Source organism: Canariomyces notabilis, assembly GCF_033297395.1.
Source record: "Canariomyces notabilis strain CBS 508.74 unplaced genomic scaffold N656scaffold_26, whole genome shotgun sequence".
Classification (NCBI taxonomy): Eukaryota; Fungi; Ascomycota; class Sordariomycetes; order Sordariales; family Chaetomiaceae; genus Canariomyces; species Canariomyces notabilis.
In genome coordinates this window covers 77,559-103,617 of record NW_027041848.1, presented here as the reverse complement: position 1 = coordinate 103,617, position 26,059 = coordinate 77,559, and the positions used below count along the sequence as shown (strand labels likewise).

The following is a 26,059-nucleotide window of genomic DNA, read 5'->3' as shown; positions in this document are numbered from 1 at the left end:
GCAAGTCACCAAGCCAAACATGTAAGCTGTTTTGAGCAAAGTCGGGAGAATCTTCAAGCTCTCGAGAGCAGTTAGTTAGGGTATCTGTGTTGTAGGTCCCGTCTCCCACCCACTGCGCGCATCTCGTTTGAGTCGTTTCCCGGGTTTGAGCCTTTGAGGGCCATGTCCCACGGCCTCCGATAGGCCCTGTCTATCGAGTCAGAAGACTTTTGTTAAGGAAGGCGCGGGAACAGGAAGGCTGCAGGACATTTTGCAAGCCCGAATCTCGATGGCGGTAGTTCTGGCCTTCCTGTGATATTTTGAGATTTTGCTTGGACGGACACAAGCTTACATTACTTTGCGGGGTACAGAGGTGTCATCCCATCGCAGGGCGGTAAACCTGGAAGGCGCGATCGCCTACCTAATCGGGTACCATTTTAAGTAGGGTTTCCGCCCAGGGTGGGGTTTCCGCCCACCAGCCACTTGACCCTGGTCAGCCACAGGGTTATGGCTGTATGAGCGGAAACCCCACCCTGGGCGGAAATAGCCTCGGTGTCGGTAGCAATTCTGCCGAACAAGGGGCCTTCGGTTCAGTCGGTTGGGGCTTCCATCTTGCCAAAGGAATCCTCGAGCTGGAATGGAAGCCTGGAAAACCTACTTTTGGATTTCCACAATACGCGTCCCTAACCTCAATCACTTAGGTAACTTTCCTTCCGATACAGCACGAAGATGTTCAGTTGGCCTGGCGGGCCTTACACCCGACGCGAAAGAACGGTGACAGTCGCTGACACCTCGTCCCAGGTAAGGACTCCGCATTGGTGGGCTGTGCAGGACTGTTGAGATCACAGGAGTCAGCACTTGCAACCAGGTGCACTGCCCCGTCTCCGCGCCAAGTCCCACTAGAGGAATGGTTAACCACGTATATACCTACAACCTCCGCAGTGCAGTCTGCAGATGGCCGAAGGGCTCAACTCCAATGGACCATTCCGGTGCTCGTATCCAATCCTCCAAAGTGTCTTCTTGAGCACGAACAGAGATCCAACATCCACCCACCCATCATGCAAGAACCAACCCAGCCCCTTACCCACGCAATCGTCCACAACGAAGGCTGCGACCTGCACTACTGGCGCCAAGGCCATGGCCGCGAGCTGATCATCTTCATCCCCGGCGGCAACGGCCACGCCCGGCAGTTCTTCGCCATGATGGCCGCTCTCTGCAACAGCAACAGTGGTCGATTCACCTGCGTGACGTTTGACCGCCGGCAGATGTCTGCTAGCCAGGTGACCCCTCCCAACAAGAACAAAAAGTTCAGCCCTGGCCAACAAGCGCGCGACGTCCGCGCCGTCATGCGCGCCGTGGGCGGCTTTGACAAGGCAATCCTCTTTGGCAGCAGTTTAGGCGGGATCATAGCCTTCCAGTTTGCCCATGACTTTCCGGAGATGGTTGACCATCTCGTTTCGCACGAGGCGGGCACGATGAGCCTCCTTCCGGACTCTGCCGAGGTGTTCGACTGGTGTGTCCACCTTGTGGAGGTCTACCAGACGCAAGGGCTGGAGGCGGCGGCGGCCGAGTTTGGAGAGAAGTTGATTGGCTATGGGGATGAGGGTATTCCCAAGACTGTTCCTCCCGAGCCGGAGAATCCAAGGAACTTTTGGGACAATGAGTTTCCTGTGCTGATGGGTTTTTGTCCGAATCTGTGGAGGCTGAAGGAGAATAGGGTGAGCGTCGGGACGATGAGGGGAGTGCGGTGCAAAGATGCCTTCTTTGCCCGTGCCGCCGAGGAGCAGGCGAGGATCCTTGAGTGCCCGGTGTACTTGATGCCGGGTCATCATGGAGGTTTTGAAGTCGAGACGGAGGCCTTTCTCGGGCCGTTCTTGGACATGTTGAGCGAGTTGGAAGAGAGACGGGCGGCTGGTGGTGGTGGTTTTGTAAAGAGAGACAAGACTGGGAAGGTGTAGGGTAAGTTCATGCCCAACATCCCGACCTTTATAAGTCACCTGTCTGCTGTTATTACCGCAATCGCTGCAGTAGATATTCTGAATATATTGCAATCGCCGACTATGCGAATGCACCATCTGATACCTCGAGCAATCTTACTTTAAGGTATTTATGTCATTTATCTGCAATACGGATACCTCGGGGTCTTTCGTTGTGCTATAAATTCGGGAGCTGCCAGGGGTCTTAGAGTTTCACCAAGCTCAGGGGCATACTCCACGAATGTGTCGCATCGCTTCATTCTGAACTAGGGTACAATGCACCTAGTCTGTCAACCGAAGAGCCTCGTGTGCCTGGCAAGGCAAGCTCGTGTCGCATACAGTCGCTTCGCGCGTCTCATCGAGCCGCCATATCAGGGGACATCGTCAAGTCCCCGAATACTTAGTTGGCGATACCCCCAATTCCTCACTGCCGATCAAGTGTTCTCTTCACATCTTCTCAGCTTTCAATCATCATCATTAATAGTTCATACCTATTTGGGCTGGCCCGTTTTCGTCCTTCAGTGAAGGGTTCTTTGCTTCGACGTCACTCGTTCACGACCATCTCCCTTTACCGGCGGGCTACAACCCACGTTCTTCACGTATAGACACAGCAGTTGGAACATACTTGGCATATACCGAGGAGTCATCGAAACGAGTCATCGACAAGAGTCAACGAAAATGCACCCGTCAACACTTCTCTTGGCGGCCGCTGGAGTTGCCCTCGCAGGTGCGTCGGTGCGACCTCGGGAGTCTTTCACGCTCCCATATGTTGCAACACCAGTCCACCAAATGACAAGTGCTAATACCCAAGTGCAGCACCCCTTTCTGCTCCCCGTCAAGCCAACGCCTGCTTCATCATCGGCAACACAGCCCTCCCCGCCGAAGTCGTGAACACAGTCCGGGCCATCCAGAGCGCCGTCACTTGCAACCCCAACACCCAGACACTGTCTGGCGTCCCCGACGTCACTTCAGGAGGCGTCACATTTTCCGACGTCAACTTTGCCTCGTCAAACCTCTCCCCGCTTGAGTTCGCTCTGACCGAGTTTGCCGCCTCCAACCCCCTCTCAGCCACCGATTTGCAACGCTTCCAGGACACGCTCAACGTGTACCTGGCCACCGAGGCCGGGATCCGCTCTGTGGGCGGACCGCTTACCATCAAGGTGCCCAAGTTCTTCCTCCAATTCCAGGTGTCGCGCATCCAGACCGCACAGGGCAACCCGCCCACCGCACCGGGGCTACAGGTCAATCATCTTAGGGACAAGGTGCTGAAGAATGCGCCGCGGGAGAACCCGGCGCTGTTGGAGCAGGTTCGGCGGTTGGCTACGCAGCTGAGCTAAGCTGTGGTCGAGGATTCCATGTCTCATTAACTCCGTCAGGCTGGTACGGTGCGTTCGGTCATGATAGACCTCAGTTGCACTTGGTCAGGATCGCGCTGAGAAACGTCCCAGCTTGAGAGCATACAAGGCTCAGCGACCTTCTGTGTAGAGGGGGAGCTTTCAAGAGACACGAGAACTTCCATTGTTCATCTAATTTGAGACACTTTTCCCTTCAGCACTGCCTTCGTGGCTTGTCCCCTTCAACTTCCTTGAGGCTAGTAACTGCTGATTGTCATCCTCAAAACTGATCTGCTTCCAGTTGATAAATGACTGTAGTATAAATCCTTTATTTACCTTACATGGCAGGTGTTCATCTTACCTTAAGTTTGATAAGCGGCTTATCATCCGAGTAACCGTTGACTCAGGGAGGGCTTCCTGTCTATGTGAGGAGGTTTCCTAGCTTATTCTCAGCCGGGCTCTCTATACCCCGTGCCTTAACTGCTTCTGGAAGGTAAAGAGACAGATGCGAGGTTGCATGTGCATTTCCGTGTCATGGCCGCAGGAGGTAGGTACATCAACAGCACCGCGGCCACCGCATACACAGCCTCGCCTGAATGAGTCAGAAAAGTTGTAAGGGCCAAAAGTTCATAAGAAAGGACTAGAGCGCTAATGCGCAATGTTACCTATTTACCACATATTCCACACAGTTTCACACCTTCGTGATCCGGAAGACAACTGAAGCCTCCATCTTGGGCATCAGCCAGCAAGTTAGGCAGCAACTGCCTTCCAGTGTCAAGCCAGACGTTGCTCTTTCCCAATACCCACGTTCAAGTCATCCAGACCCCGGTCCTACTTTTTCCAGTTACCTCTCCATACAACCTCCAATTCACTCTGTACAGAAATGCCTGCACCCGAACCCATCCTCCAGCTCCCCCGCTGCAACTGCATCATCCGCCCGTACGACCCCAACGGGGACCGGGACGTCGAGCCCCTTGCAAAGGCCGCCAACAGTCCCAAAGTAGCCCAGTTCATGACCAACCGGTTTGTGCATCCCTACACGTTGGACGACGCCCGGTCGTGGATCGCGCAGGCGACCTCGGTGTCTCCGATGCGCGACTTTGCCATCTGCCTGCCCGACTCGGGCGGCGGCCCGGGCGTAGTCATTGGCGGCATCGGCCTCAAGATGCGCGACGACATCCAGTACCGGACCATGGAGATTGGCTACTGGCTGGGCGAGGAGCATTGGAACCAGGGCATTGCCACCGAGGCCGTCACGGCCTTCTCTGACTGGGCGTTTCGCACCTTTCCGCATCTGCTGAGGCTTGAGGCTGGTGTGATTGCTGGGAATATTGCGAGTGGCCGGGTCTTGGACAAGGCTGGCTTTAAGCGGGAGGGCCGGCAGAGGAAGGCGGTGGAGAAACATGGTGTTGTTAGGGATATTTTGATGCATGTCATGTTCAGAGACGAGAGGTAGATGGTTTACTTGCAAGTTCTGGTCTCATGAGATATATACCATTGTTTCACGAGCATCTCATGTTTTGTTCTCGTTCTGGGTAGTTTTTTTCCCGAGCTCCTTGTAATAGTCAGCTGTCCTGCTACAGTACCGGCCTTCCACATCATGGTACTAGTACTAGTAGCTCTAGCTTAGTATTCTCATCTGAATCTGAATCCTTCTGTCTTTCTGACATCTAAGGCGACGAACGAACCCTGACTACCATCGAGCACCTTGCCTCCAATCCCAGACTCCCAAGCAAAAGCCAAAGGGAACCCCGAATCGAGCTAAGTCCCCCAATCATGCCTTAACCGCTTTCATGCTGTGAAACTCTCGATCGTGGCTGCTGCAGACCAAACACATGAGAATGGTGCTCCCAATCAGTATAAACCCCCACGCGAAGGAGAACGGGAAAAACAGCCAAGGTCAAACAAGGAATACACGGATCGCCTTCAACACAAGCCCAACGGGTGAATGGGTTGGTTGTATTCACAAGAACGGGGTGAAGGGGGGTGCTCAGGCTTCAGGATCAGGGTGTTGCGATGAAAGTCGGGTGCATGATCGTATGGCGGGTGTATTCTTGTTTTTCTTTATTCCTCGTACCTTCCCCCCGTCAAGATAGTCGGCCCGCTCTTCTCGAGCTTCTCTCGCAGGTATTCATAGACGGTGAATGTGACGGCCTGGCCCGGAGCGACGCGCATAATTCTGGGCGTGATGCCCTTGTAAAAGGCGTGGAAACCCTCTTGCCTGTTCAGGGGGTTGCGTCTCGTCAGCATTTGCACTCACTCACTCACTGCACTCCCGCGGGACCAGACTCGGACTCTAAGTAAAAGGGAAAGCGGAAGTGGGAACGCACCTAAACATATCACCAGCAATCCTGCTGATACGCTGCAGCGCCGTGGTGCCCTCCTCAGCCTTCATCTTTTGCAGGCGGGTTTTGATGGTGTCGATCGGGGCGTTGCTGAGCGGGCCCATGGCACCGCTGACCAACCCAATCAAGGTCGTCTGGTAACTGGGCAAGTTGCCGCCGGCGTACTCGGGCTGCCACTTAAACAGCCACTCCTTGAAGTAGGTATACGCCGTGAAGTTGACGGCCTGGTTGCTGCCCTGGCGGAGCGCGGTGAGCGAGACGCCGCGGTACAGGGCGCCGACCCCCTCCTCCTTGACCACCGTGTACAGGGCGTGGGCCGCGTTGCGATACTTAGGCACATCGAGCGGGTCCGCCATGCTGTGGTACTGCGCCTGCAGCCGGATTTTGATGACTTCCATGGGCGTGACGACGGCAACGGCCTCGGTGACGCCCGCCGCCAGCCCGGCCAGGAACAGCGCCTGCCCGGAGATGACGCCCGTTTCCCGGCTGGCCAGGAGTTGTTTATACCACTCGAACGAGGTGAAGCGGATGGCCATCTTGGGGATAATGCCTGTGAGAACAGCGCCGAGGCCCTTGTAAAGCCCGAGCGGCGTCTCCTTCTTGACGATCTCAACGCCGGTGCGCAGGAAGCCGCGTTTGGGCATGCCCGGTTGCCTGCCTCGCCTAGAGAGCTGCATCCGCACCTTGATGGTGTCTACCAAGACCCGTTAGCCACCTGCTACATGCGAAATCTTGATCGAATGAGGTTTAGAAGGGATTGAGAGTCGAAGCGCAAGGGGACGCACCAAGAGGATGGCACACCAACGCCTCCATCATGCCAGCACCACCACCAGCTGCAATGCGAGCCAGCATGTCAGCATTATCTCTGCCGTCTTGACTGGGGACCACGCAGGTAGATGGAAGCTCACCGATCAGGTTCGTCGCGGCAGTAGGCGGCTTCTTGCCGTCCTTGTTGACTTTTGTTGCCATGGCTACTCCGCGTCCTTTTCTCCTGAACTTGGGTCGCTGCCGAGTCTGTGTCCCCCCACACAAGCCCGCCTCAAGTGGCTTGCGGCTTCAGAGCGCGATGGATATCCGAAACGTTCCGACTGCCGGCAAGGTCTTCGTTTCTGGCGCGTGCTAGGTCAAGTCGCCGCAAATTCAGCACCACCACGGTCCTAGCCGACGCGCAAGCTGCGCAGGGCGCAAATAACCAGGTGACAGGTGGTTTGTCCGTTGCCCGGTTATGAGCTATGACACACTAGCTTCAACCTAAAGTCGAGTGGACGAAAGATGACAAGTGGGAGGCACGGATCAAATGCAAGTCAGTAGCTCAGGGACTCGAGATGATATGGGACAAGTAAGGTAAGGCAGCAGGTCGCGAGTCAGGGAAAAGAGCGGCGCCCCCACAACTGCTTTTGGAATGGAATCAAGAGTCCAATGGTCACGGCGGAGAGAAAAAGAGTTAAGGTACCGGAGGGGTATCACCAGAAGGGGACGGAACAAAGAAAAAGGGAAGAGTGTGTCTCGGCGTCGAGGGTCTGAACCCCAAATATGACTCTACGAACAACAGGTGACTGACTGACTGACGAACTGACTCCGGCACAGTATCGGATCTCACAAAACGATAGCCGAGCCGAAGACTAAGAGCCAGGAGGGCGGCCGGAAACGAGGTGGAGATAAGGTACTACCTAGGTAGATATAGAAAGGGGACCGACCGACCTAGATCTCCCTCGTTCAGCCGACCCTAGGCCCCGGGACACGGGGAAGTTAAAGCTAGGTATTAGTAGGTCCACATTGTTGGTTGAGTCACGGTCAGAGTTGGCCAGCCAAGAGCGTCCAACCGACCCTTTTACCGGTAGCTTTGCAAGAAAAGAATCACGATTGACCCGAGAGGATCAATGGCATCAAGGTAAAAGAGGGCACTGCAATGGAATATACCGAACAATGGCAGATCTGCAAGGGCAATGACGCCGGACACATGGCGACCCCGTGAGTGTTGGTGTGTGTATGACGCTGGGGCTGTGTGCAACGGTCTGGTCCGTCCATCGGGGCAGCGGATGTATGTACAAGCAATAAAGTATCTTTTGAGATTCCGATGCCCCTGGCAGCTGCCGTGGAATCCACTCTGCCGTGACCTCGGAGAATTGGATCCCACAACTCAACTAACATTTGATGTTAGGTCAAGGAAGCAATTGTTAACGGTATTGCGATTGGCATTGGCCGCACGCATGCGCTGTCAACAGTCATACTACCGATACCAAATAACCGCCCTTTGTGCCTTTCGCATTGAGCAAAAGACTGATGCGCAACTTTGCTTGTGATCTGCCATGACGTATGGGGCGGCCTAGGCTTGGATAGCCGATCCAAAGCCGAGCTTCGGCTTGTGATTCTGGGGAAGGCTTGCCCCACCTGCCAACCACAAGCTCGGACGCTTTCGGGATCACCCACCCATGCCGCAACCAGCCAATGCCGAGGTCAATTTTGCGTATGCCGAGATGTCTCTCCGGCACAAAAGTCAGGGTCCCGATTTCTGAATCCCCACAAGAACAAGAATCCCATCTGGAGCGGCAGTGTCACCTTGAGGTCGGTGCTTACCATCAGGGGCAGACGCTCATCCATGGAAAGAAGACAGGCTGATTAATAAGTAAAACCTGTCAAAACCTATATAATCTGTACATGAAGGGTATCCGGCGTCAAAAGGCAAAAAAAACGCACTTCGAGGCTTCGAGCACCTATCGCGCCGCCTGTCGCACACTCTAGGTGTTTTCCTTGACCAACCCAACCCTCGCCCGATCCATCCGATACCCGACAACGCCAAAGTGAGAGCCCAGAAAAAATTACCCGACTTTTGGGAGTATTACCAGATGAGACGGCGCTGGAAGACCGAAAAGGAAGAAAACAAGCCTACAAAACTCCGCTGCGGCCCCGGCACCGGGTCGTCTACACGCCGGTTGAACATGGCGTGCCCGAATCCAAGCCGTTTCCAATGTCCTTGAAAGAATAGACCCTAATCTCGCCGTCCTCGCTGCCGCTCGCCATGCGGCTGTCGCTCAAGCCCACGCATGTCACCGGACCACGATGCCCCACAAATGTCGCGTCGCATTTGCCGCTGCGTGGTTCCCAGCATTTGACCATGCCATCGTTCGCTCCGCTGATCACCCGAATTGTGTCGCCGGCGAGCGCCCACACGCCCTCGAGGTGCCCGAACATGGTCTTTAGGCACTTGCCAGTCGCGCTGTCCCAGAGTCGGATGGTGTTGTCAAGCCCACCCGACAGGAAATACCGAGGAGGCAGCGGACGGGAGGGGTCGGATGCAAAAGATGAGCCGTACAGCCCACGGATATCCTCGTCGCGAGCCTCGGGACTGCTGCGGCGGTCAGGATGCATGAACGATACTGCCGGGGTCCCGTCGCCGCCGCTAGCCACCGAGAGCGTGTCCGTATTATCGCCCAATCCATTGATGCCCGTCGTCAGTTCGTCGTCGGGTTCATACTCCGGCGGCAGGAGCAGGACTTGTTGGACATGGCCAACGTGACCTTCATAGGTTCGGATCACCTGTTTGGAGTCGAGATCCCAGAGCTTAATGGTGGTGTCGTCCGAAGAGGACATCACAGTCCGGCTGTGAATGTCGAGCCGGGTGCAGTTGACCCAATCTGTGTGACCCTTAAGGCAGAACGTTTCCCTGGAGTTGAAGTCAAAGATCTTGACGCTCCGGTCGATCGAGCCGCTTGCGAGTAGCTGAGCATCAAAGTGCACGCTGATAACCCCATCCGTGTGGCCCTGCAATGTCGATATGCACTCGCCCGTGTGCCAGTTCCAGATCTTGATCGTGCCTGCGTCAAGGTCAGCAACCAAGCCATCCATTGTAAGGCAGCGTATGCCACGTACTGTCTAGGCTACCGCTGATCAGTTTGGAATCATCGAACTGAAGCGAGCGTATCCCTCGTGTGTGGCCCCGAAGAGTCCGAATCTCCTCGCCCGTCTCGATATTCCCTGTTACCGGTCATGGTTAGTCTTCTCTTCGAAGGTGGGGGCACGGTTGAAGCTCCGGGCAGGCATACAGATCTTGATGGTGGCGTCGTAGGATCCTGTAGCCAGGATGTTATCGTCAAGCTGAAGGCATGTGACGCCGTTGGTGTGGCCTTTAAGCGTTTTGACGGAGCATCGCCCGTACTTCCAATTGTACCCGACCTTGAGGAGTGGTTAGCGTTATCCGAGAAGATTAGGAAGTGATATGCTCACCTGCCACCGGTCCCTGTACACATCTTTCCAACTTCGAATCTTCGGCTCCGGCTCCGGCTCCCGCGGCATGTCAACACACCGCCGTTTACCTTCCGGTACATCATCTGTCGAGTCTGATTGCCTCTTGCCAACGGCTGGTGACTCCTGCGAGCCGGTAGCCGACGACTCAGGCAGCTCCTGTATCCTCCCGTTCGAGTTGTCCTTTGCCAATTGGCGCTGTCTGGTATAGTTCCGCAACCGTTTTCTCTCCAGGAGTGGCAACCCCCATCCACACTTTGTGCATTTCCTGTTCACGTGCTGCTCGCACATCCGGACCCAAACTGCATCGTCATCGGCCAACTCCCGCCACCGCTGGCTCACCTGAGCGGCCTTGGTCAAGCTAACCGTGTCGAGATAGCAAAGGATCTTTTGCGAAAGCTCGACAGGAAGTGCTGTAATAAAATCGATCTTGAGCGCCTCAGAAACCTCCCGGGAGACGAGCGAAAGCTGGGGAAAGCAGAGCTGAGACAGGACGCCCTGCAACATCAACTTGCGATGACGGGCTGGAGCGGCGGAAAACAACGACCAGACGTGGGTGATGGCCTGCTGATCCTAAGGGTCGTGTTAGCCTGACAACAGACTGTGACGGGGCGGGAAGCAAACTCACTGCAGGGGGGAGCTTGTCGAGATCCCTTTGGATTGAAATCATCTTGGCCTCATCGGCAGCTCTTCGACATTTCGAATCAGGTCGGTGTCGGTAACAGTATTTCGTATTTGGTTCTTTCTCCCGTGCCGTCTCCTCGTTTTGCGTCTTCCCAATCGGCGCATAAGAGCTTGGGATGTGTGCCTTCAAGAAGGGGGTAGATGTCTTCCCTATCTGTGACGAAGTCATCTTGGTCATGCTATCCCGCGACCGCAGCCGCTCCTCTTCCTCCGGTCGTAGTCGGTTACAGCTCTTGGCCGTATCAACAGATCGCCCCGCCTCGTTCCCGTCCTCTCTGAGGGGTATGTTGACACTCCTATGTGATCGCGTGGGCCGGTCTATAAGGAGACCCGGGGTAAGGGCGTCGTGCGGCGACAGACTGATGCCATTTTGCGTCGGTAGCGGCGAGTGGCCGTTCACGGTCGAAGGTGGATGGAAGTGTTCCATAGGGAAAAGGGGCGGGAACACAAGAACACGGCGGTCTTAGGTGTTGGTTGCAGGGTAAATGGCCCGTGCAAGCATTGGGCTCGACTGTCCAACAAGGTGTCAGGCCGGGTGGATTGCGTGCTGGAAGGGTAATGCGATTGAACAGCGGCCTGCGCCAGGAGCTGGGCAGGACCCGGACGGCACAGCGGCACGCAATACACGGCTGACAGTTCGCAATCTGATATGCTGTCGAGAAGAAGGGTCGACGAGAGGACGTCGCTAACTGGAGCTCCTGATAAGTACCGTAGTGATTCAAGATCAGACGGCAACCGAGTTTCCAGCGGCTTCGAATTTGATTTCCTGTGTAACCAGTGTATCGCAGAGCAGATTGATAACGATTTTATTAGCTAGCGGTCGTGGGCTCGGCGGGATAGCTTGGGATGGCGACATTCAATCGACGACGGCAAGACCACTACGGGGCAGAGGGCGAAATCGGAATGGCAGGACGGCTTTGTTGCTTTTCGCGAGAAATGGCGTTATCGCTCGTCAGCTGGTCTGAGCATCCACTTTTCCCAGAGCTGTGGGTGCGGGGAAGTCGCCACTGTTCAGCGTTCAGCTTCAGCGCAACATCGCCTCAAGGCACTAGCGTTGAATGGATCCTAAAACAGAGTTACTAAGATGCAAAACGTCGAGTTGTAAAAGTATCATACCGAACATTAATTCTCTTGAGCTGGATTTGTTATTTCAAAGCAGACTTATAAGGTTATCGGAGGCGTGGCCATACTGCCACCTGTGTATTGTATGTAGCAAAGTTGCAAATGTTGTGTGCGCACTACTGTGGTACCATCCACTGATTCCACTCAAACCACGACCTAACTCAAAGAACATTTGAACCCTTGCATCAAGGAAAAACTCACGTGAATGCTTGTGCCATCTCATCTAAATTTTGAGTGCACACTTTTTAACAACTATACACCAATTTGGCATTCATGATAAAGCAGGTCAAGAGTCATCAAGTAGACAGGGCCGCGGGTCCCAATCGGTTTATCGTCGTCGTTAATGCTCAGAGGCACGGTGACACAGCAGACGATAGTGGTTTGCCCACAAGATTAAGAACGCGGAATTGAACGACGGGACGGTTCGCTCCCCCTCCACATTCGGAATCTCGACTTCACAACGGCAGAAGGTTTGGGCAGAAGGCCATTTTCCTTACCTCTTGCTTCACCATATACGAACTTGCACACATATTATGATTACCAATGGCAGACTGGTGAAGAATAATAAGTATTGTACTTGCAAGCTGTACCTTATTTACATTCGCCACAGAAACAACCGCACACCGACGCGAACCAGGCATCGAGGCAGCTCAACTGGCGGCAAAGAATGATAGAATTATATACACAGAACCCGAATGGACACCCTCTTCTCCACCTTCAACTGTTCCCTACATTACATTAGATCTTCCCGAACCCGGCCGTGCTAGGCACATTCTTAACGGTGGTACTCGAATACGCAGCGGCCGAGGCAATGTTCTTGCCCTTAAAGTTGGCCAGGAAGCTGGAGTCAGTACCGGACAGGCTGCCGGAGCTGCCGAAACCGTTGATCTGGCATACGCGTCCCAAGGAGCTCGAGCAGACGGCGTTGGCGCTCGTGCTGGGCGAGCTGAACATCTTGCCGCCGTCGGCCTCGGCGGGCGTCTTGATGTTCTGGAACACGTTGCCCTCGACCAGGATCTGCGCGCCCGAGTCCACCTCAAAGGCATGACCCGACCCGCTGTCGTACCAGTAGTTGTTGACGGCGTGCAGCAGCGTGTTGCCGGCCACCTTGGGCGAGCGGCCTGACATCTTGGTGATGTAGTTGTTCTTGAAGGTGATCATCTGGGTGAGGGAGTTTGTGTTAGGATTGGGGCAAATACAAGGAAAGAAAGATGGATGATAAGGGGGGGGGGGGGGGGGGGGGGGGGGGGGGGGGGGGGGGGGGGGGGTGCACTTACATCGTTGGAACCGGTAAAGTACAAACCCCAGTAATGATAGCCGTCGCAGGTGGCTGACCACGAGGTGTTGCCGTCAAACTTGCAGTTGGAGATGGTGACCCTGTTGCTCGCGTTGTTTCCGAGCACAACGTGTTGGCGGCCGATGAGCGAGGTGGTAACATGGTCAATCCAGATCAGGTCGGCATTGTCGATCGTGATAGCATCACCGCCCCACACATACTGGGGGTTGAGGTTGGTGATGTGGATGTTCTGGATGATGATGTTTTTGACACCGCTGACCATCCGTAGACCCTTGCCCTTGATGATACCCTTGGAGCCGACACCAATGATCGACTTGTTGGACTTGACGGTGATGCCCAGGATGCCGGCCTTGTCGTAGTTGACGGTCACCTTGGGCGCGTTCGGCTGGTAGTTGTCGCACCAGCTGTTCTTATTGATGGCCGTCTGGCAATTGGAAGCTGTGCCCCACGGAGCGCAGCCCGTCTCCTTGGCGGTGCCCTCGGTTCCAGTGAAGTCGAAGGTCCGGTCAAGATAGATGACGCGCGCTTGAGAGTCACCCAGGTACGAGACAAGCTCAGCGTTGGTCTTGGGGTACACAGGCGTGGCGCTGCCACCGCCCGTCACTCCCTTGGCAAAGCCCTCGGCGGCACCGGTGACTGCCGAAACGGTATGTGCCAGGGCCGCAAGGGCCGAAGCAACGAGGAACGAATGACGCATTGGTGAAAAGAGCGTAAGACTCCAGACGCAAAACGAATGACGAATCGAAGAACGGAAGTGGGAGAGATGCCTTGCCCTGGGCGAACATAACAAGTCAGGAGTCGAAGCAGGCCACCCACCCTTTATACGGCAATGAGAGCGCCTTGCAGCATCATTTCTTCAGCCCTGCTGTCTCCATTCCACGCCCCTTTCATCGAAATCGGCCCCGTTTCTCGCCTTCTGCTCTGCTGTGGGCCGTGGCATCTTCCGCGTCGGCACCCCTAACCGCACCTCGTGGGCATCTCATCTTGGGAGAAATGGACCCCGAATCTCCGGTCGTCCCGCTATGTTGTCCACCCCATCGGGAGCGATGCAGATCTCTCATTCGTGCGACAATTGCAAGCGAGCATCCATGTGTTTCACGGCATCACCCGGTCCAGCATGGGGATCCATAATCGGCTCCCTGGTGGGCCAACATACACGCGTACGCTAATTCTACATCGGAGAAAGAACGCTTTGGGAATCATGGCCGAATGGGGCTCGTCCTAGACTCTCGGCTATCATGGTGGGCTTCATCAATCCTACAGGTACCCCCACTACTGTCATCTACCTGATCACACTGTAGTCCATTGACACGGCTTCCATCAGTTGCCGAGGCTTCAAGTTTCCCTCAACTTCATCACAGGTCGCTTCCATGGCTGCGAGGAAGCATGGAGTCACTGGGCACAAGAATCACAATAGGACTTTGATATCTGCAAAACCATTCGTAGGTTTCCACTATTTTATCAGGCAAGCTGAGGTGCGCCGCCCCTTACATGTAATCTACATTGGGCAAGATCACTTACTACTCCAACTCTCAAAAGCTAACATTACCTTTCCTACCTTAACATTACGAGATTCCGCTATAGAACGCGCTCAGAATCAAGACTCCAGATGAGTCAGCCGTAAAGGCATTGTGAGCGTCCTTCTGATCTCAGGTCGACTCCCTTCTCTTACCCCTAGGTCACGTAGTTATACCACCTCACCTCCCCCTCCCCTCCCACTCCCTCTTCCCCTTCCCTCAGCACATCATCATGCTGCCGTGGCTGCGGCATAGGCACAGCCAGCGCGCCAGGGCATATGGCAGTCCGGCGGTATAAGCCCGACCGAGGTCTTCATCCTGCCCAGGGTAATCCGGAACCCTCCACGGCCCTGCCCAGGTCGGCCTGCTCTGCTCCACCTCCCCTTCAGCCCAGAGCATCGCCCGGAAGCTATTCACGAGCGACCCGGCAAAGGCAGCCCTGTTGTTCCAGCAGTGCACAAACTCCGGCTCCGGCCCAGCCCAGGGATCGTTCATCATCACCGAGGTCGGTTCGACAAGGACGCATTGAATTTGCTGCAGATAATGGTTAGCCAGCCCAACCCGGCAGGTCGGGCAGCCAAATGGCATGGCGCCGCCCTCAGGGATGGTAAGCGGCACTGGCGCTGGGTTGGAGTCGTCGCCGAGATTGAGTGCTTGCAGCCGATGCGTGCAGACGTTGGGGTGGGTGTACCTCATCTGCAAGTTTCAGGTCGGGCACATTGTGTATCGGCTGCGCTCCTCGTACGAGTGGTCCAGCTTGTCGAAGCAGTCAGAATGGTAGATGTGCCCGCAGGGCAGTACTACTGCTTGCAGATTGGGGTCGGCAACATTGCTACCCCCTTTGTTGAGGTAGGGGGATAGGTGTGGGATGTGCATGCGCTGCCTGCACAGCGTGCACATCGGATCAGAGACTCTCGGTTTCGAAAAGCTGGATTTAAGGTAGTGCCTAACGTTAGGCCAGAATGAGTAATCCAACTGGAAGGGGGTCTGGGGGAAAGAGTATGAGGAGGCGTAGCTTACCTCGTCAGAGGTGTACTGGATGACTTCCTCCGTAGGGAAGGCTGCCATGCAGTCCGCATCAGGGGGCGTTTCTGTGAATATTATAACCGAATCGTCATCGGATTCCTCTTGCTCCTCCTCATCGCTCTCGTACTCAGCCACAAAGTTGATATGATGGAGATGGCTGAAATCAGGGTTCGGACCTTTGGGGAAGAAGGCCCAGCGAAGTGGCACCGCTTCCGAGTCGGCTTCCCCTCCGGGAAGAGAGTGCCAAAACTGGGCGGCCATAGCAGGAGACATTAGCCTCAGATTAACAATGGGCTTGTGCCTCCACAACCTACCTTTTGAGGAAGCTGGTTTTGGTCCTAACTTACCGCTGAGTGGGTCAGGCTTCGCGCTGCGTCTCTCCCAGTTGGTTATCTCAATGGTCAAAGAAGTGTTAGCTTGTTGCCAGAAGTTGCTGAGCGGTTGGTAGCCAAAATGTGAAGAGAATGAGAAAAAAGTCACAAGGGGCACAAGGGTCCTATGTTGGTCCTTAAATCAGGGATTGTGATGACCTTGCGGAAGGCCAAGAAGACGGCATCAAAGGCATTGTACGAGTACCTGACGATTCGTCCAGTTCATGTTGTCTCCTGCTTACTATCCGGTTGCACAGAGGGCTCATTCTGTTAACAGGTCAAATGTAGGATGAATAGTTCAGGCACAGATGGCCATGATAGTAAACCGGCTATCTGTTTCTGCAGTATCTGCATGTCGGTGGTGTTGAGCTCGTGGGAAACTCCAAGGTGACTGACTGTGTCCGCAGGCGACAATGCATCCAAGATTGTACTCCATGTGGCCAGGGTCGTTCATGCGTCCAATAAGCCGAAGGCATCGGCTGAGCAGTCATGTGTAGACAGTAGGGGCAGAATCCAAGGGCCTACAAAGAGCCTAGCAAGTGTTCATGTTGCCGCACGAACCTGAAAGCACCAACATTCCCGTTGTTCCCTCAAAATCGAATTAACCGGAAGACGTACCACCTGCTTCTCACAGCTATGATGAGGTGCCATAATCGGACGACCCAGTATAGGACCAGAAACAATCTGCGCCAGCAATCAAAAGCTCTGGTAGATGCGAGACAGATAGTTCATACCTGTATGCATATTCTGACGGCCATCAGGCCCAATTGTTTCCATGTGGCGGCAACTTCCGTCCTTGCCGGCCGGGAGACGTGCTCAAGACGTGCTCAGAACCAACTTGGTTTGTACGGCAACTGACCGGATGACCAAATGAGCCCTCCGCCTGACTCCTGACTTGCTCGACTGAGCGGTTACACGCCTCTTCCTCTTGTTCCTCATAGCTCCCGCTAAGATATGCTCCGACCCTGGGTATTCGTGTGCCGAGATAGAAACTCGCAAGTAATGACTGGTGATGAACCGAATACTGTATATGCCCCTCTGACCCAAGTATCCATCCAAGCCCCGTACTAAAATGCTGTATAGTCCAATCACCTGTGCCAGGAATCGCAGTCGAGGCTAGCTCCCTGCCTCATGAGGCCGCGGCAGTCTCCCATTGCCGTTAATATGTCCGTATCCCTTCTCTGCGATGTCGTCTTTGCTCTCGCCGTCCTCCTCATCAAAGACCCTGCTTTCTAGCCATTGCGTGGCCCTGGCGCAAGCCGCATCGACGTATTTCATCCATGCCCACGCTGCGATATAGGTCAGGATCGTAAAGACCAGGATAGCGGCCATCTTGTGTGATCGCGACTTTGGATGCAGCCACTCCTGCTCCTTTTTCGACCCGTCCTCATTCTTGCCAGCCTCTTGCCAGGGTTCGCCGGTGATGCCATACACGATCCAGATGCCCACAGTTCGCAGGATTGTGCCATGTACGAGATAGACGGCAAAGGAGTGGTGTCCTAGCCAGATTAAGAGGCGGTGGGAAAGGAGTTTCTGGAGAAGCGGCGAGATAAAGATGGAGACGGCGGTACACATGATGAAGTATGCCGATGTCCGACGGGGAGCATCAGCTCCCTTCGGCACTAAAAAGCTGCCCCTGATCTCGTCCCCGTCTGGGTTGACAAGAAACCGGTGGAGGCTGAGGGACCAGGAGGCCCAGTCTTCATGCTCGTGCGGATACGAGCCAATGTAGCCGCCGACTAGGAGAAGAATAGGGGCGACAATGAAGGTGAGCACGCGTTGGTGCGATGAGATGAAGTTCTGCGTCGGCCGGTGCTGTGCCAGCTCGGCAAGCAGGGTACCGAGTGCAAGCATGGCACCAAACGTTTCTGTCATGCATATCCGTCAGTTCTACGGTCGAATGCCGTGCATGTGCGGCGTTGCAGCACGTGCAGCAGGCGGCAAAGACGTACCGGTCATGGGATTGACATTGATCAACCAGTACAGGATCAGCAGGACATGGACCAATATCCTGTATTTGAAGCGCATCCCAATCGTGGCGGCGAGCACAATGTACACCTGGAAAGCCCCAATCAGCAGCGGACGCATAGCCCACTGATGTCTGTCGTAGATGTTCTCGGTGTTTGTCCATGTCGTCAGGGACGTGCTGAACAGCCGCTTGAGGTTCTCGCGGAACGGGAGAGGAGCGGGCGCGTCGAATCGAACCCAGAAACTATCGCAGCGGTTCGCCGCCTTGTATGCCCCCAAGCACGACAGCACGAAGCTTATTAGGGTCGCGATCATGGCGGGTAGGATGAGCCGTGGCGGCCGACGAAATGCGCTTCGCGCAACGGCTTTGAGCGAGGCGGGAGCATTGCCGTGTTGGTAGGCAAGCTTCAGGGGCTTGTAGGCGCACACAAAGCCGGTCAGGAAGGCGAAGATAGGCACGCCAATGCGGCCCTGATATGGTATCCGCAGGTACGGGAGCTGTAGTAATCTAGGCGGCTTGTGTATCTCATCGGCAGGCCAGAACAAGGCGAAATCGAACGCTCGCGTGACGTGGGTGCAGATAACCAGGATCGACGTGATGCCGCGGAGACCCTAAGAATGAGGAACACGTCGCGTCAGCATTTCTTCGGTAAGAGGCAGGTCGCGGACCGAGCCGATGAATCCTGCATCCGTGATGGCAGTGGCGCCGCCTTCTGGCGGGTCCCCAAGGAGCGCAGAAGGATCAACAAAGCCACATTACAAACGTACCTCCACCCACTTGATGTTCCTCTGATTCGGCCTTGCACTCATGTCGCCCGATGCCGTCTTGATCCAGAAACAATGACTTATGTCGAGACAAAGGAAACCGAGAACTCAATCCCCCGCAACGACCCAGCTCGCGAGATCATAAGCCGACAACTCCACGATGCGATCGACAACGGGTGGATTTGGAGTGGGGAATCGACTTTAAGGATCCAGACACAACCGAGGTTGGACGATACAGAAGATGTTATCGACAAGTAGGCATCCCGGCGGTCGAGGCGACGGAGGAGGAGGGAAGGCCGGTCTTCTGCTCGAGGAGTCTGGTGTGACAGGGGACCGGGATTGGAAGTGTCGAGAGGACTGGGAATCGACAGCAAGGCCAAGTTTCAGCTGGTCGATTGGGAAAATCGACTCTTTCGAACAGCGCTAGAGTTCATCGACTGAGTTGGGCCTCGATTGCACCTGGGAAGAATTGGAGTCCAGCAAGGCGAGGTACAATTGCGCAAGAGGGTTACAGTCCGTAGATTAACCTGCCCTGCAGAGACCAGCTTTCCTGGTTTTTGTTTGTGCAGACAGAACCGGATTTCATGTCTCGAGGTTGATGCCATTTCTGGCAGATTGACCAGGGTGGTCCTGCCTGGCCTGGCAGTGCGAGGGCAAGTGGAGGGCTAGGAGGGGCATCGGGAAAAAGCTTCAGGGGCCAATTAGTGGACTTCGCACCACATGGCATACCCGAGACATGCCGCGAACGATAAAAGCACGTATGACATACAGTTCGAAAGACTCGTCGAAGAGACATATCAATCAACAAGTTAATCCACTAACACTCCTAATCTGCAGAGCCAGGATGAAATCATCGCGCTCAAGAACTGCCATCCTGTGGTTAGCATTGACTACACAGGCTGTCATTCCATGATCGGGCACAAACCTAGGTACCTTGAGCTGAGCTTATAGGCACTAACTTATCGTTATCTACGGAGGTACAGTACAGTACTTCTACAGTATCTGCAGCTAACGAAAGCTGCTGATGCAGATAGCGTGCTAGGTCGGCCAGTCGGAGGAACGCTTCAGCCGAACTTACTGTGGGTACATACCTAGGTCTTACATAAAGTTGGTACCTAGTGCCTGCTGCGGGGCATGTCGTCGGTTTTAAGGGACAAGCTTGTTGTAACTTTAGGTCCTAGGAGAGTTGAACAGGAATGAGCACCGCAGCAGCTCTTCACCTCTGTAATTCGCATCGGATTGCAATGTTGTCACCTCAGCTTTTGAGATATTAGTGCAAGGCGGCAATAACACACCATGTTTCCTGTCCTGTTGGCTGATGGTCCTTCTATCGCGGACGTTCATTTGGTACCGACTGTACCCGGTACCGCAAGCCTGCTCTTTCCTGAAAACCGGATCTGGGCCCCCAGCCAAATTTCTACATGTCAGTCTCATGCCAAACATGAGCCATTGCACGCACCATTCACCACGTCTGTCACATTCAGACCACCAGGGCGAGATGCTTATCAACGAAAAATCTGCCTCTTTCTTCAGAATCACCAATCTGACAAATCGCCACAACGAACGCCTCGACCCGCTGGAGCCTGGCGTGCTTGTCCCCGTTCCACAAGCGCAGATCGATGAGCAAGCGGCCCCTGTTGCCGCCCGAGTACTTTTGGTCCTGGGGGTGCGAAACTGGTTGTTGCGAACGAGCTGCGCGACGCACGAGCCGCTCTTGCTCTGCCCGCGGCCAGCGCCGGGTAATGAGACGCGGTCGATGCGCTCCATGACGAGGTGAGAGTCTTGCAAACCGCTTGCTCCTCCCTTGCGCCGTGGCGCCACTCAAACTTCCCGAACGACGTGTCAAAGACCTGCGCGCGTGAGAATAGCGAGTGATTCTTCACCTCGATCAGTTCCCCACCCACGTTGTCGTCGTTCATGACGTCCTCGACGGAATCGCTGGAGTCGATGTTCATGATGCGCATCCGTAGCCCGTGGGTGTCTCCCCGGGCCCCAGGGGTAGCATACCCTAACCCTGGGGTAACCTGCAAACGACTTGATTGCGACGAGATGTTGCCCAAGTACGAACGTACAACCTGTCAATATCGATCTGACATAGTACGGCTCCTTACCTCATAAAACGAGCTACATCACTATTTCTTGTTCTTTAACCTGTTGGTGAAACAGATATTTGACAACAGTCCTGCCCTGATGATCCCCTTTTGGGTAAGAGGTGGGTCCACTTAGACAACGATATCCGGCCGGGGGATGCGGCACAGTACATGCCTTGGGGTGTTGGTTCTCTGGAAGGTGCCGGGCCGAGAAGCGCTGACTGCCTGCCCAACTTCGCCAGGAAAAAACCTGGAACCTTTCTACTTCAATAAATACGGGCAGCGCTTGGGGCGCGCTCTCCCTCCAGAGCCCATCCTTTCTCACCAGCACCGTAAGCAAGCCACCCCATGTTCTTCTCCAGCCCAAATCTACCTACTTGGGTAGGCTGTAGGCACCCTGTCCTTGAAATCATGTTGACGGAGAAGCATGACTGCGCCCATGATGGCCGAATCTCGGTTTCGCTCAGAGCAATACACGTCCGAGGAATTCGTCGAGAGCGTCGGCGCGGTCCTCCTCCGTCTCTCGTCGCGGGAGGACTGTGTCCTCCACCTCCTCAAGAGCGATGAGTATGTCCTGGCCAAAGGACGGCGCAACTGCGGAGAGACTCGCCAAGCAACGGCCGTGCTTGAAGTCATGGAGGAAACGGGACACACCTGCCGCCTTCTCCCCGTCAATATGTACACTCGAGCGCCGCCGGCAGTGGAAACGGAGCAGCTAGACGACCGGCCTCGCTTCTACACAAACATTTGCGAGCCCTTCACCCTGCAAATTCGCCGGCTCGGTGAAAACCAAGTCAAGCTCATCTGGTGGTTTGTGGCCGCAGTGAACGCGGATGTTCCACAGAAGGACACGCTAGAGGGTGAGAGATTCGCAGCTGAGTTCTACAGCTACGATGCTGTTTTGGAGAAGATGACTTTCCGGATGGATCGCGAGATGGTCAAGAAAGCCATCGAACTGGTGGAGAACACATACACGAAATGAACGGATTGCTCTGAGGCTTGTGGTCCAGAATCCTAAAAAGTAGTGACTGGTGTCCACTTCTGCGACTGGAGGTATCACAAAATACCAGGTAAGGTACCTATGTACTGTACAGCTCCGAGCGCTCCGAAGCCTGGGGCGATCAGTTCGAATTCATGGCCGCCACGCCGAAGCACGAGATCTACAACAATGTCGCAAGACTCACTTGGGGCGACTACATATGCCTAAACCGTGGGAAGATGGTTGCATGGGAGATAGGTAAGACCACTGGCACGATCTCCTGGACTGTGTTGCTACAGCTCTGAACAAGTATCTTAAAGGCGGTTGTGCGAGACTTGCACGGAACCGTTTACCCGTCCATTAAGGCTGCATAATAGCCGTCCCAGTCCTGCTTTTCAACTTGGCGTCCCCGTCCATCAGAGGCTCGAAGGTATGAACCTTTATCCCCAAACTTCAGAGCGCCGTGCCAGCCCATTCGATCAAATCGCCTTCCCTCCATGAAGTACTAAGGCTGGCGCGGCGGTCGTTGAGCGAGGAATTTGCCATTGGTCGAGTCCCGATGCTCAGTGGATGACCAGATCCCACAACTGGAGTACGGGTTGGAATCTTCCCCCTGTGGAATGGCTCTTGGCTCCTCGTCAGCTATCATGCAGCCGCTTAGGCCTTGGCACATTGGAGCCGGCGTCTCCTCTTAATCTTCCAGACGTAGATTTGCCGCTGAGTTGTCGGGGCGAGTAGTTCCTAATTCACCTTCAACCCACCGGACCAGTAGGTCGTATGCACGCCTCACACGTTGAACTCGCCGACCTTGCTAAGTCACTGCTCACAAACACCACGAGCACCGCCGCGTACCTGAATCTAGTTAGACTTGCAAATGCCAGCTGTGCTGCATGTATTAGTATGTAGCCATCAGGGACACTCACGCTGCTGTTGATGCAAAGATCTCAACCCGTCGGGCCGTCGTGATCAGGCCGATGCTGGTTGCGAAGGCGATAGTGAAAACAGCTATCATGACTAACTTTGTCACTTCGTGCTTTACGAAATAAAAGCCAATCATGGAGCCGATTAGGAACACTGCTGCGACAAGAATGGTGGTGGCATTGACGGCCTTGGCAATAATACGCTCTTCGAAGCGTCCAACCGCTTCAGGCTTCTTTTGAAATGCCCTCTTCTAGACACGGTTTGTCAACTTCAGCGGTGCTCACACGGGAAACTTTCGGCTGCTTTAGGTACACTCTGCACCCAATGCTGTCTCAGGAACTGCGAGAGAGCATCCGTCTCCGCCGCAGGTTTTAGGGTCACTAAGTCCTTTTCGTCATCGAGGAAGCCGGCCGCTTTTCCATCAAGTTTGTTGAAGACGCTCCCGTCGCCGAAGTGATGCGTCATCATATATCGGCAAACATCTAGAACCCTTTTCTCTGGGCGTCTAAGGCTCGCTACCTGACTCTGTAGCACCAGTGCTTCATCTAGATCGTTGGTTAATCATACATGTATTCTCACTAGCGCGTGCTCAACTCACGATACTCTTTTTTCGTCACTCTCCGTAAATCGTGAATTAGGTCCATTCTCTGCTTTACTTCCGGACGACAATCCTTGCCCCTCGCTACCTCCTTCACGAGCGCCTCCCACCACCGGAACACGCCCGACAGCGACGGATCCTTAGCGGCGTCTCGATCAAGGTCTTTGAGCCGGGCTTCAAGCTCCATCATCTCGCATTGTAAGTATAGCAGATTGTGTATGCCAAGCTCGTCGAACTTCCTGAAGATGAGAGTTTCGTTGTCCATATCAGACGCAAAGCACTGCGCTATGGACGAGAACCCCTCGACTGTGCTCATGTCGAATCCATGGCTAGCAGTGGCTGCTTCTGGATCCCCATAGTTGCTTCAGTTAGCAGTAAGTATCGAGCAACCTTGACGCAGGCCGACGTCGGATCGCTAAGTATTTAGTTATTTGCCTGATCTTGTTGGAAGTCCAACAGCCACGTATCCACAGTTGCAGCGGTATTCAGAACAGAAGTGGTTGAATCGATCAACGAACGAAGGGCAGCTCAATATTGAAGACGGTCAATCTGGCCCACTGCAGTGGCCAGCCTGGCGCTACCTAGAGGGAAAATGGGGCCATTCATCGCCCGCGGAGTGATCTGTGGTATCCAGTTGACGGGCGACCGACAAGTGGACGACGGGAGCCCGCGGCCAAGGCTTCCCGGGTGGCGGACGACCTCTAATAATGTGTCCTGAGTGCACAGCCACCACCCGAGGCGCTGCCGGCTGACTCCGTAGTACTGCATGTACTTGTACATTGCTGGTCACCTCAGCCACTTAAAAGCAGGTGTTCCAAGCGTGCTTCAGTCACGGATTCCCGTTGTTCAATGTTCAGGTCGCGCATTTGAATCTTTCACCTCCTTGCTTCTTCACCTGTGGTCCAGACTCCAGACCCGAAGCATGTCGGTGCCGGGTACTCCCTTGCCATCCACCTCGTCTTTGTCGATTCAAAACACATTTTCTATTCTATCTCTATACTGATAAGTGATAACATCGAAGCCATCTTGGTGGCTTCGGCCCTGAATTTTATTCTGATCTTTCTAGCCGTGAGGTGCACTAGATGATTGCCTAAAGAGGGTTGAACATAACTCAGAATGCTTGGCGATCAAATCCGGTACCTCCAGGCTCGCCCGGGCGGCGATGGCGTGGATATCCTGTCACTGGGAGCTTCGCTGATAGAGAATTTCATCAAAATTCGCGGTCAATTCCAGCGCGGCGGTAGTGGGCGCCACGCGGATGTGAAGCCAGAGGACACCCTTCTGCCATTTGTGGACAAGATGCCGACGTCAACGCAGAAGGTGGAACCCACGACAGTGGCCCGCCTAGGCCCACAGCAACATGGCGAGGCCCCGGCATTCAGCATGCTCCAAGTACTTCTCGAGGCTGCCGGCCCCCGCAGGGAGCAACACGATTTTTCCTTCCTTCAATGGCCCGTCCAAACTCGGTTTCATCAGTGGTGAAGCAAATGGAAAGCATCTTGAGGCCTTCGCGGACACGGGAACCAGGGTCAACATAGTCTCGTTTGATACTGTTCGATCCCTCGGTCTCACGCCAAAACCAGAGGTAGAGAGGCACACTCACTCTCGCCAGCGGGAGAAAGGCAGCATTGGAGGGCACGGTCGAGCTGAGCTGGAAGTTTGACGGCGAGTCCGCATCGCGGAACATCACTTCCGCCGTTCTACGTAAATGTTCTCACCCACTAGTCCTCGGCGATCCCTTCCTCCGCCTCACCGGAACCCTTACGAGATTCCAACATCGGATCAAGAGGATCCTTTCCGGTCGCTTCCAGTCGAGACGACTTGCCGTCAACTTCTTTGGTTCCGAGAACACAGAGAGCTGCTCTCTACACGGCTACCTGAATGGTGTTGCCGCGACCGCAATCCCCGATTCTGGTTCTGAATGCTGCTTGATGTCGGCAGCATATGCGCGGAGGCACGGGATCAAAGTGGATTCATCACCAGGCTCTCAATATGAGCTCGAGTTCCTCGATGGGTCAGTTGCTACCACATCTGGAATAGCAAAAGCGACGTGGGAATTCGCGTCTCATACCACCTCGGTACGGTGCGACTTTCTCGTCCTCGAGGGACTGCCCGTCGACATACTCTTCAGCAACGACTTTGTCGAGAGGTTTGATGTCTTTCGGCTGCACCAAGAGATGCTTGTCATCGATGGTGATCCGCTGCGCAGCCTGACCCTGAGCGCTTTTGGAGTCGCAATTCTCCGAAAGCTGGACGTACCCCTGAGTGATTTGGTGGAAGAGGCCTTGAGAGACCGTAAGAGCGACCTACACTTCCTTCGACCGAAAGAGGCTGGGCCAAGAACGCGGGATGTAGAGCTAACGATGCTTCTGGTAGTTGAATTCCCGAATGCCTTTAGCGCAGAGATGATAATAAAGGAGGGTGCTCGCCAGAACAAGATCCAGCAACGAATCGCCCAGCTATCCAAGTCTCAGAGGGAAGTGGCGCAGAAGATTGAGTTAGACCGTCAACTCGAGTGGCGTAGACGAAAATTGGCGCACAAAGCAAGTCAGGGAAGGCCGCCGTCGGCGCAGGTACCAGAGGTAAACGGAAAGGTTGCGACTCGTAGGCGTTGGCTGATATTTGGTCGGAGTCCGAGGTAATATGATGCTTTTTGGGGTGCATTTGAGGCCTATATCTACCTGTTAAACATGTTCATGTACATAACAAACCAGTTGCACCGGTTCCTCATGACCTGTGTAAAGGCGGGCGAGTGGCCGCAGTCTTGCTTCAGGAATCTTTGGTCTTCTATATTACTAGGTTGGCCTTCCCCGCTCCAGACTCTCCGATCCGTCAAGTTTTGATC

General features: G+C 54.6%; 13 protein-coding genes across 13 annotated transcripts; 5 read left to right on the top strand and 8 right to left on the bottom strand.

The window, feature by feature from the left end:
- Positions 1-1,037: 1,037 nt before the first annotated feature.
- On the top strand, positions 1,038-1,937 carry N656DRAFT_791935 (alpha/beta-hydrolase; the record flags this gene model as incomplete). Its single annotated transcript, XM_064817027.1, has 1 exon — positions 1,038-1,937. One exon carries the CDS (start codon positions 1,038-1,040, stop codon positions 1,935-1,937), a length of 900 nt encoding a protein of 299 aa, XP_064666819.1.
- A 696-nt stretch (positions 1,938-2,633) lies between these two features.
- On the top strand, positions 2,634-3,292 carry N656DRAFT_791934 (uncharacterized protein; the record flags this gene model as incomplete). The annotated part of the gene is made up of 2 exons (XM_064817026.1): positions 2,634-2,682; positions 2,772-3,292. The coding sequence occupies 2 exons, from the start codon at positions 2,634-2,636 to the stop codon at positions 3,290-3,292; spliced, it is 570 nt and encodes a 189-aa protein (XP_064666818.1).
- Positions 3,293-4,172: 880 nt separating this feature from the next.
- Positions 4,173-4,745, top strand: N656DRAFT_791933 (acyl-CoA N-acyltransferase; the record flags this gene model as incomplete). Its single annotated transcript, XM_064817025.1, has 1 exon — positions 4,173-4,745. The coding sequence occupies one exon, from the start codon at positions 4,173-4,175 to the stop codon at positions 4,743-4,745; it is 573 nt and encodes a 190-aa protein (XP_064666817.1).
- Positions 4,746-5,353: 608 nt separating this feature from the next.
- On the bottom strand, positions 5,354-6,603 carry N656DRAFT_716254 (mitochondrial carrier; the record flags this gene model as incomplete). The annotated part of the gene is made up of 4 exons (XM_064812110.1): positions 5,354-5,510; positions 5,620-6,328; positions 6,420-6,467; positions 6,543-6,603. 4 exons carry the CDS (start codon positions 6,601-6,603, stop codon positions 5,354-5,356), a joined length of 975 nt encoding a protein of 324 aa, XP_064666816.1.
- Positions 6,604-8,556: 1,953 nt separating this feature from the next.
- On the bottom strand, positions 8,557-10,987 carry N656DRAFT_716230 (WD40 repeat-like protein; the record flags this gene model as incomplete). Its single annotated transcript, XM_064812108.1, has 5 exons — positions 8,557-9,449; positions 9,505-9,609; positions 9,678-9,807; positions 9,859-10,449; positions 10,505-10,987. The coding sequence occupies 5 exons, from the start codon at positions 10,985-10,987 to the stop codon at positions 8,557-8,559; spliced, it is 2,202 nt and encodes a 733-aa protein (XP_064666815.1).
- Positions 10,988-12,073: 1,086 nt separating this feature from the next.
- N656DRAFT_345382 (polysaccharide lyase family 1 protein) lies at positions 12,074-13,771 on the bottom strand. Its single transcript, XM_064809317.1, has 2 exons — positions 12,960-13,771; positions 12,074-12,843 (listed from the first exon to the last, which is right to left on the bottom strand). Exons 1-2 carry the CDS (start codon positions 13,674-13,676, stop codon positions 12,421-12,423), a joined length of 1,140 nt encoding a protein of 379 aa, XP_064666814.1. The 5' UTR covers positions 13,677-13,771; the 3' UTR covers positions 12,074-12,420.
- Positions 13,772-14,703: 932 nt separating this feature from the next.
- On the bottom strand, positions 14,704-15,647 carry N656DRAFT_831653 (uncharacterized protein). Its single transcript, XM_064818634.1, has one exon. It carries the CDS (start codon positions 15,190-15,192, stop codon positions 14,716-14,718), a length of 477 nt encoding a protein of 158 aa, XP_064666813.1. The 5' UTR covers positions 15,193-15,647; the 3' UTR covers positions 14,704-14,715.
- Positions 15,202-16,159, bottom strand: N656DRAFT_771107 (uncharacterized protein; the record flags this gene model as incomplete). The annotated part of the gene is made up of 3 exons (XM_064813829.1): positions 15,202-15,836; positions 15,870-15,915; positions 16,136-16,159. 3 exons carry the CDS (start codon positions 16,157-16,159, stop codon positions 15,202-15,204), a joined length of 705 nt encoding a protein of 234 aa, XP_064666812.1.
- Positions 16,160-17,009: 850 nt separating this feature from the next.
- Positions 17,010-18,671, bottom strand: N656DRAFT_716329 (uncharacterized protein; the record flags this gene model as incomplete). The annotated part of the gene is made up of 3 exons (XM_064812125.1): positions 17,010-17,761; positions 17,846-18,473; positions 18,630-18,671. The coding sequence occupies 3 exons, from the start codon at positions 18,669-18,671 to the stop codon at positions 17,010-17,012; spliced, it is 1,422 nt and encodes a 473-aa protein (XP_064666811.1).
- Positions 18,672-19,698: 1,027 nt separating this feature from the next.
- Positions 19,699-20,731, bottom strand: N656DRAFT_345229 (uncharacterized protein). The gene has a single exon (XM_064809316.1). It carries the CDS (start codon positions 20,391-20,393, stop codon positions 19,797-19,799), a length of 597 nt encoding a protein of 198 aa, XP_064666810.1. The 5' UTR covers positions 20,394-20,731; the 3' UTR covers positions 19,699-19,796.
- A 194-nt stretch (positions 20,732-20,925) lies between these two features.
- N656DRAFT_783141 (uncharacterized protein) lies at positions 20,926-21,701 on the top strand (the record flags this gene model as incomplete). The annotated part of the gene is made up of 1 exon (XM_064815888.1): positions 20,926-21,701. Exon 1 carries the CDS (start codon positions 21,144-21,146, stop codon positions 21,696-21,698), a length of 555 nt encoding a protein of 184 aa, XP_064666809.1. The 5' UTR covers positions 20,926-21,143.
- A 247-nt stretch (positions 21,702-21,948) lies between these two features.
- Positions 21,949-23,881, bottom strand: N656DRAFT_759763 (uncharacterized protein). The gene is made up of 4 exons (XM_064813203.1): positions 23,215-23,881; positions 22,901-23,161; positions 22,619-22,838; positions 21,949-22,547 (listed from the first exon to the last, which is right to left on the bottom strand). The coding sequence occupies exons 1-4, from the start codon at positions 23,528-23,530 to the stop codon at positions 22,448-22,450; spliced, it is 897 nt and encodes a 298-aa protein (XP_064666808.1). The 5' UTR covers positions 23,531-23,881; the 3' UTR covers positions 21,949-22,447.
- Positions 23,882-24,330: 449 nt separating this feature from the next.
- N656DRAFT_847875 (uncharacterized protein) lies at positions 24,331-26,027 on the top strand (the record flags this gene model as incomplete). The annotated part of the gene is made up of 3 exons (XM_064819281.1): positions 24,331-24,692; positions 24,827-25,509; positions 25,591-26,027. The coding sequence occupies 3 exons, from the start codon at positions 24,331-24,333 to the stop codon at positions 25,854-25,856; spliced, it is 1,311 nt and encodes a 436-aa protein (XP_064666807.1). The 3' UTR covers positions 25,857-26,027.
- Positions 26,028-26,059: the final 32 nt, after the last annotated feature.

Bases quoted from the DNA above. Each gene is read 5' to 3' on its own strand.
- N656DRAFT_831653 (XM_064818634.1), bottom strand. From the start codon at position 15,192: ATGAGGTACACCCACCCCAACGTCTGCACGCATCGGCTGCAAGCACTC.
- N656DRAFT_345382 (XM_064809317.1), bottom strand. From the start codon at position 13,676: ATGCGTCATTCGTTCCTCGTTGCTTCGGCCCTTGCGGCCCTGGCACAT. The intron at 12,844-12,959 runs GTAAGTGCACCC...TCCCTCACCCAG, and splicing joins ACTTTACCGGTTCCAACGAT to ATGATCACCTTCAAGAACAA.
- N656DRAFT_345229 (XM_064809316.1), bottom strand. From the start codon at position 20,393: ATGGAGCGCATCGACCGCGTCTCATTACCCGGCGCTGGCCGCGGGCAG.
- N656DRAFT_759763 (XM_064813203.1), bottom strand. From the start codon at position 23,530: ATGAGCACAGTCGAGGGGTTCTCGTCCATAGCGCAGTGCTTTGCGTCT. The intron at 23,162-23,214 runs GTGAGTTGAGCA...CCAACGATCTAG, and splicing joins AGTGACGAAAAAAGAGTATC to ATGAAGCACTGGTGCTACAG. The intron at 22,839-22,900 runs GTGAGCACCGCT...AGAAGCCTGAAG, and splicing joins AGCAGCCGAAAGTTTCCCGT to CGGTTGGACGCTTCGAAGAG.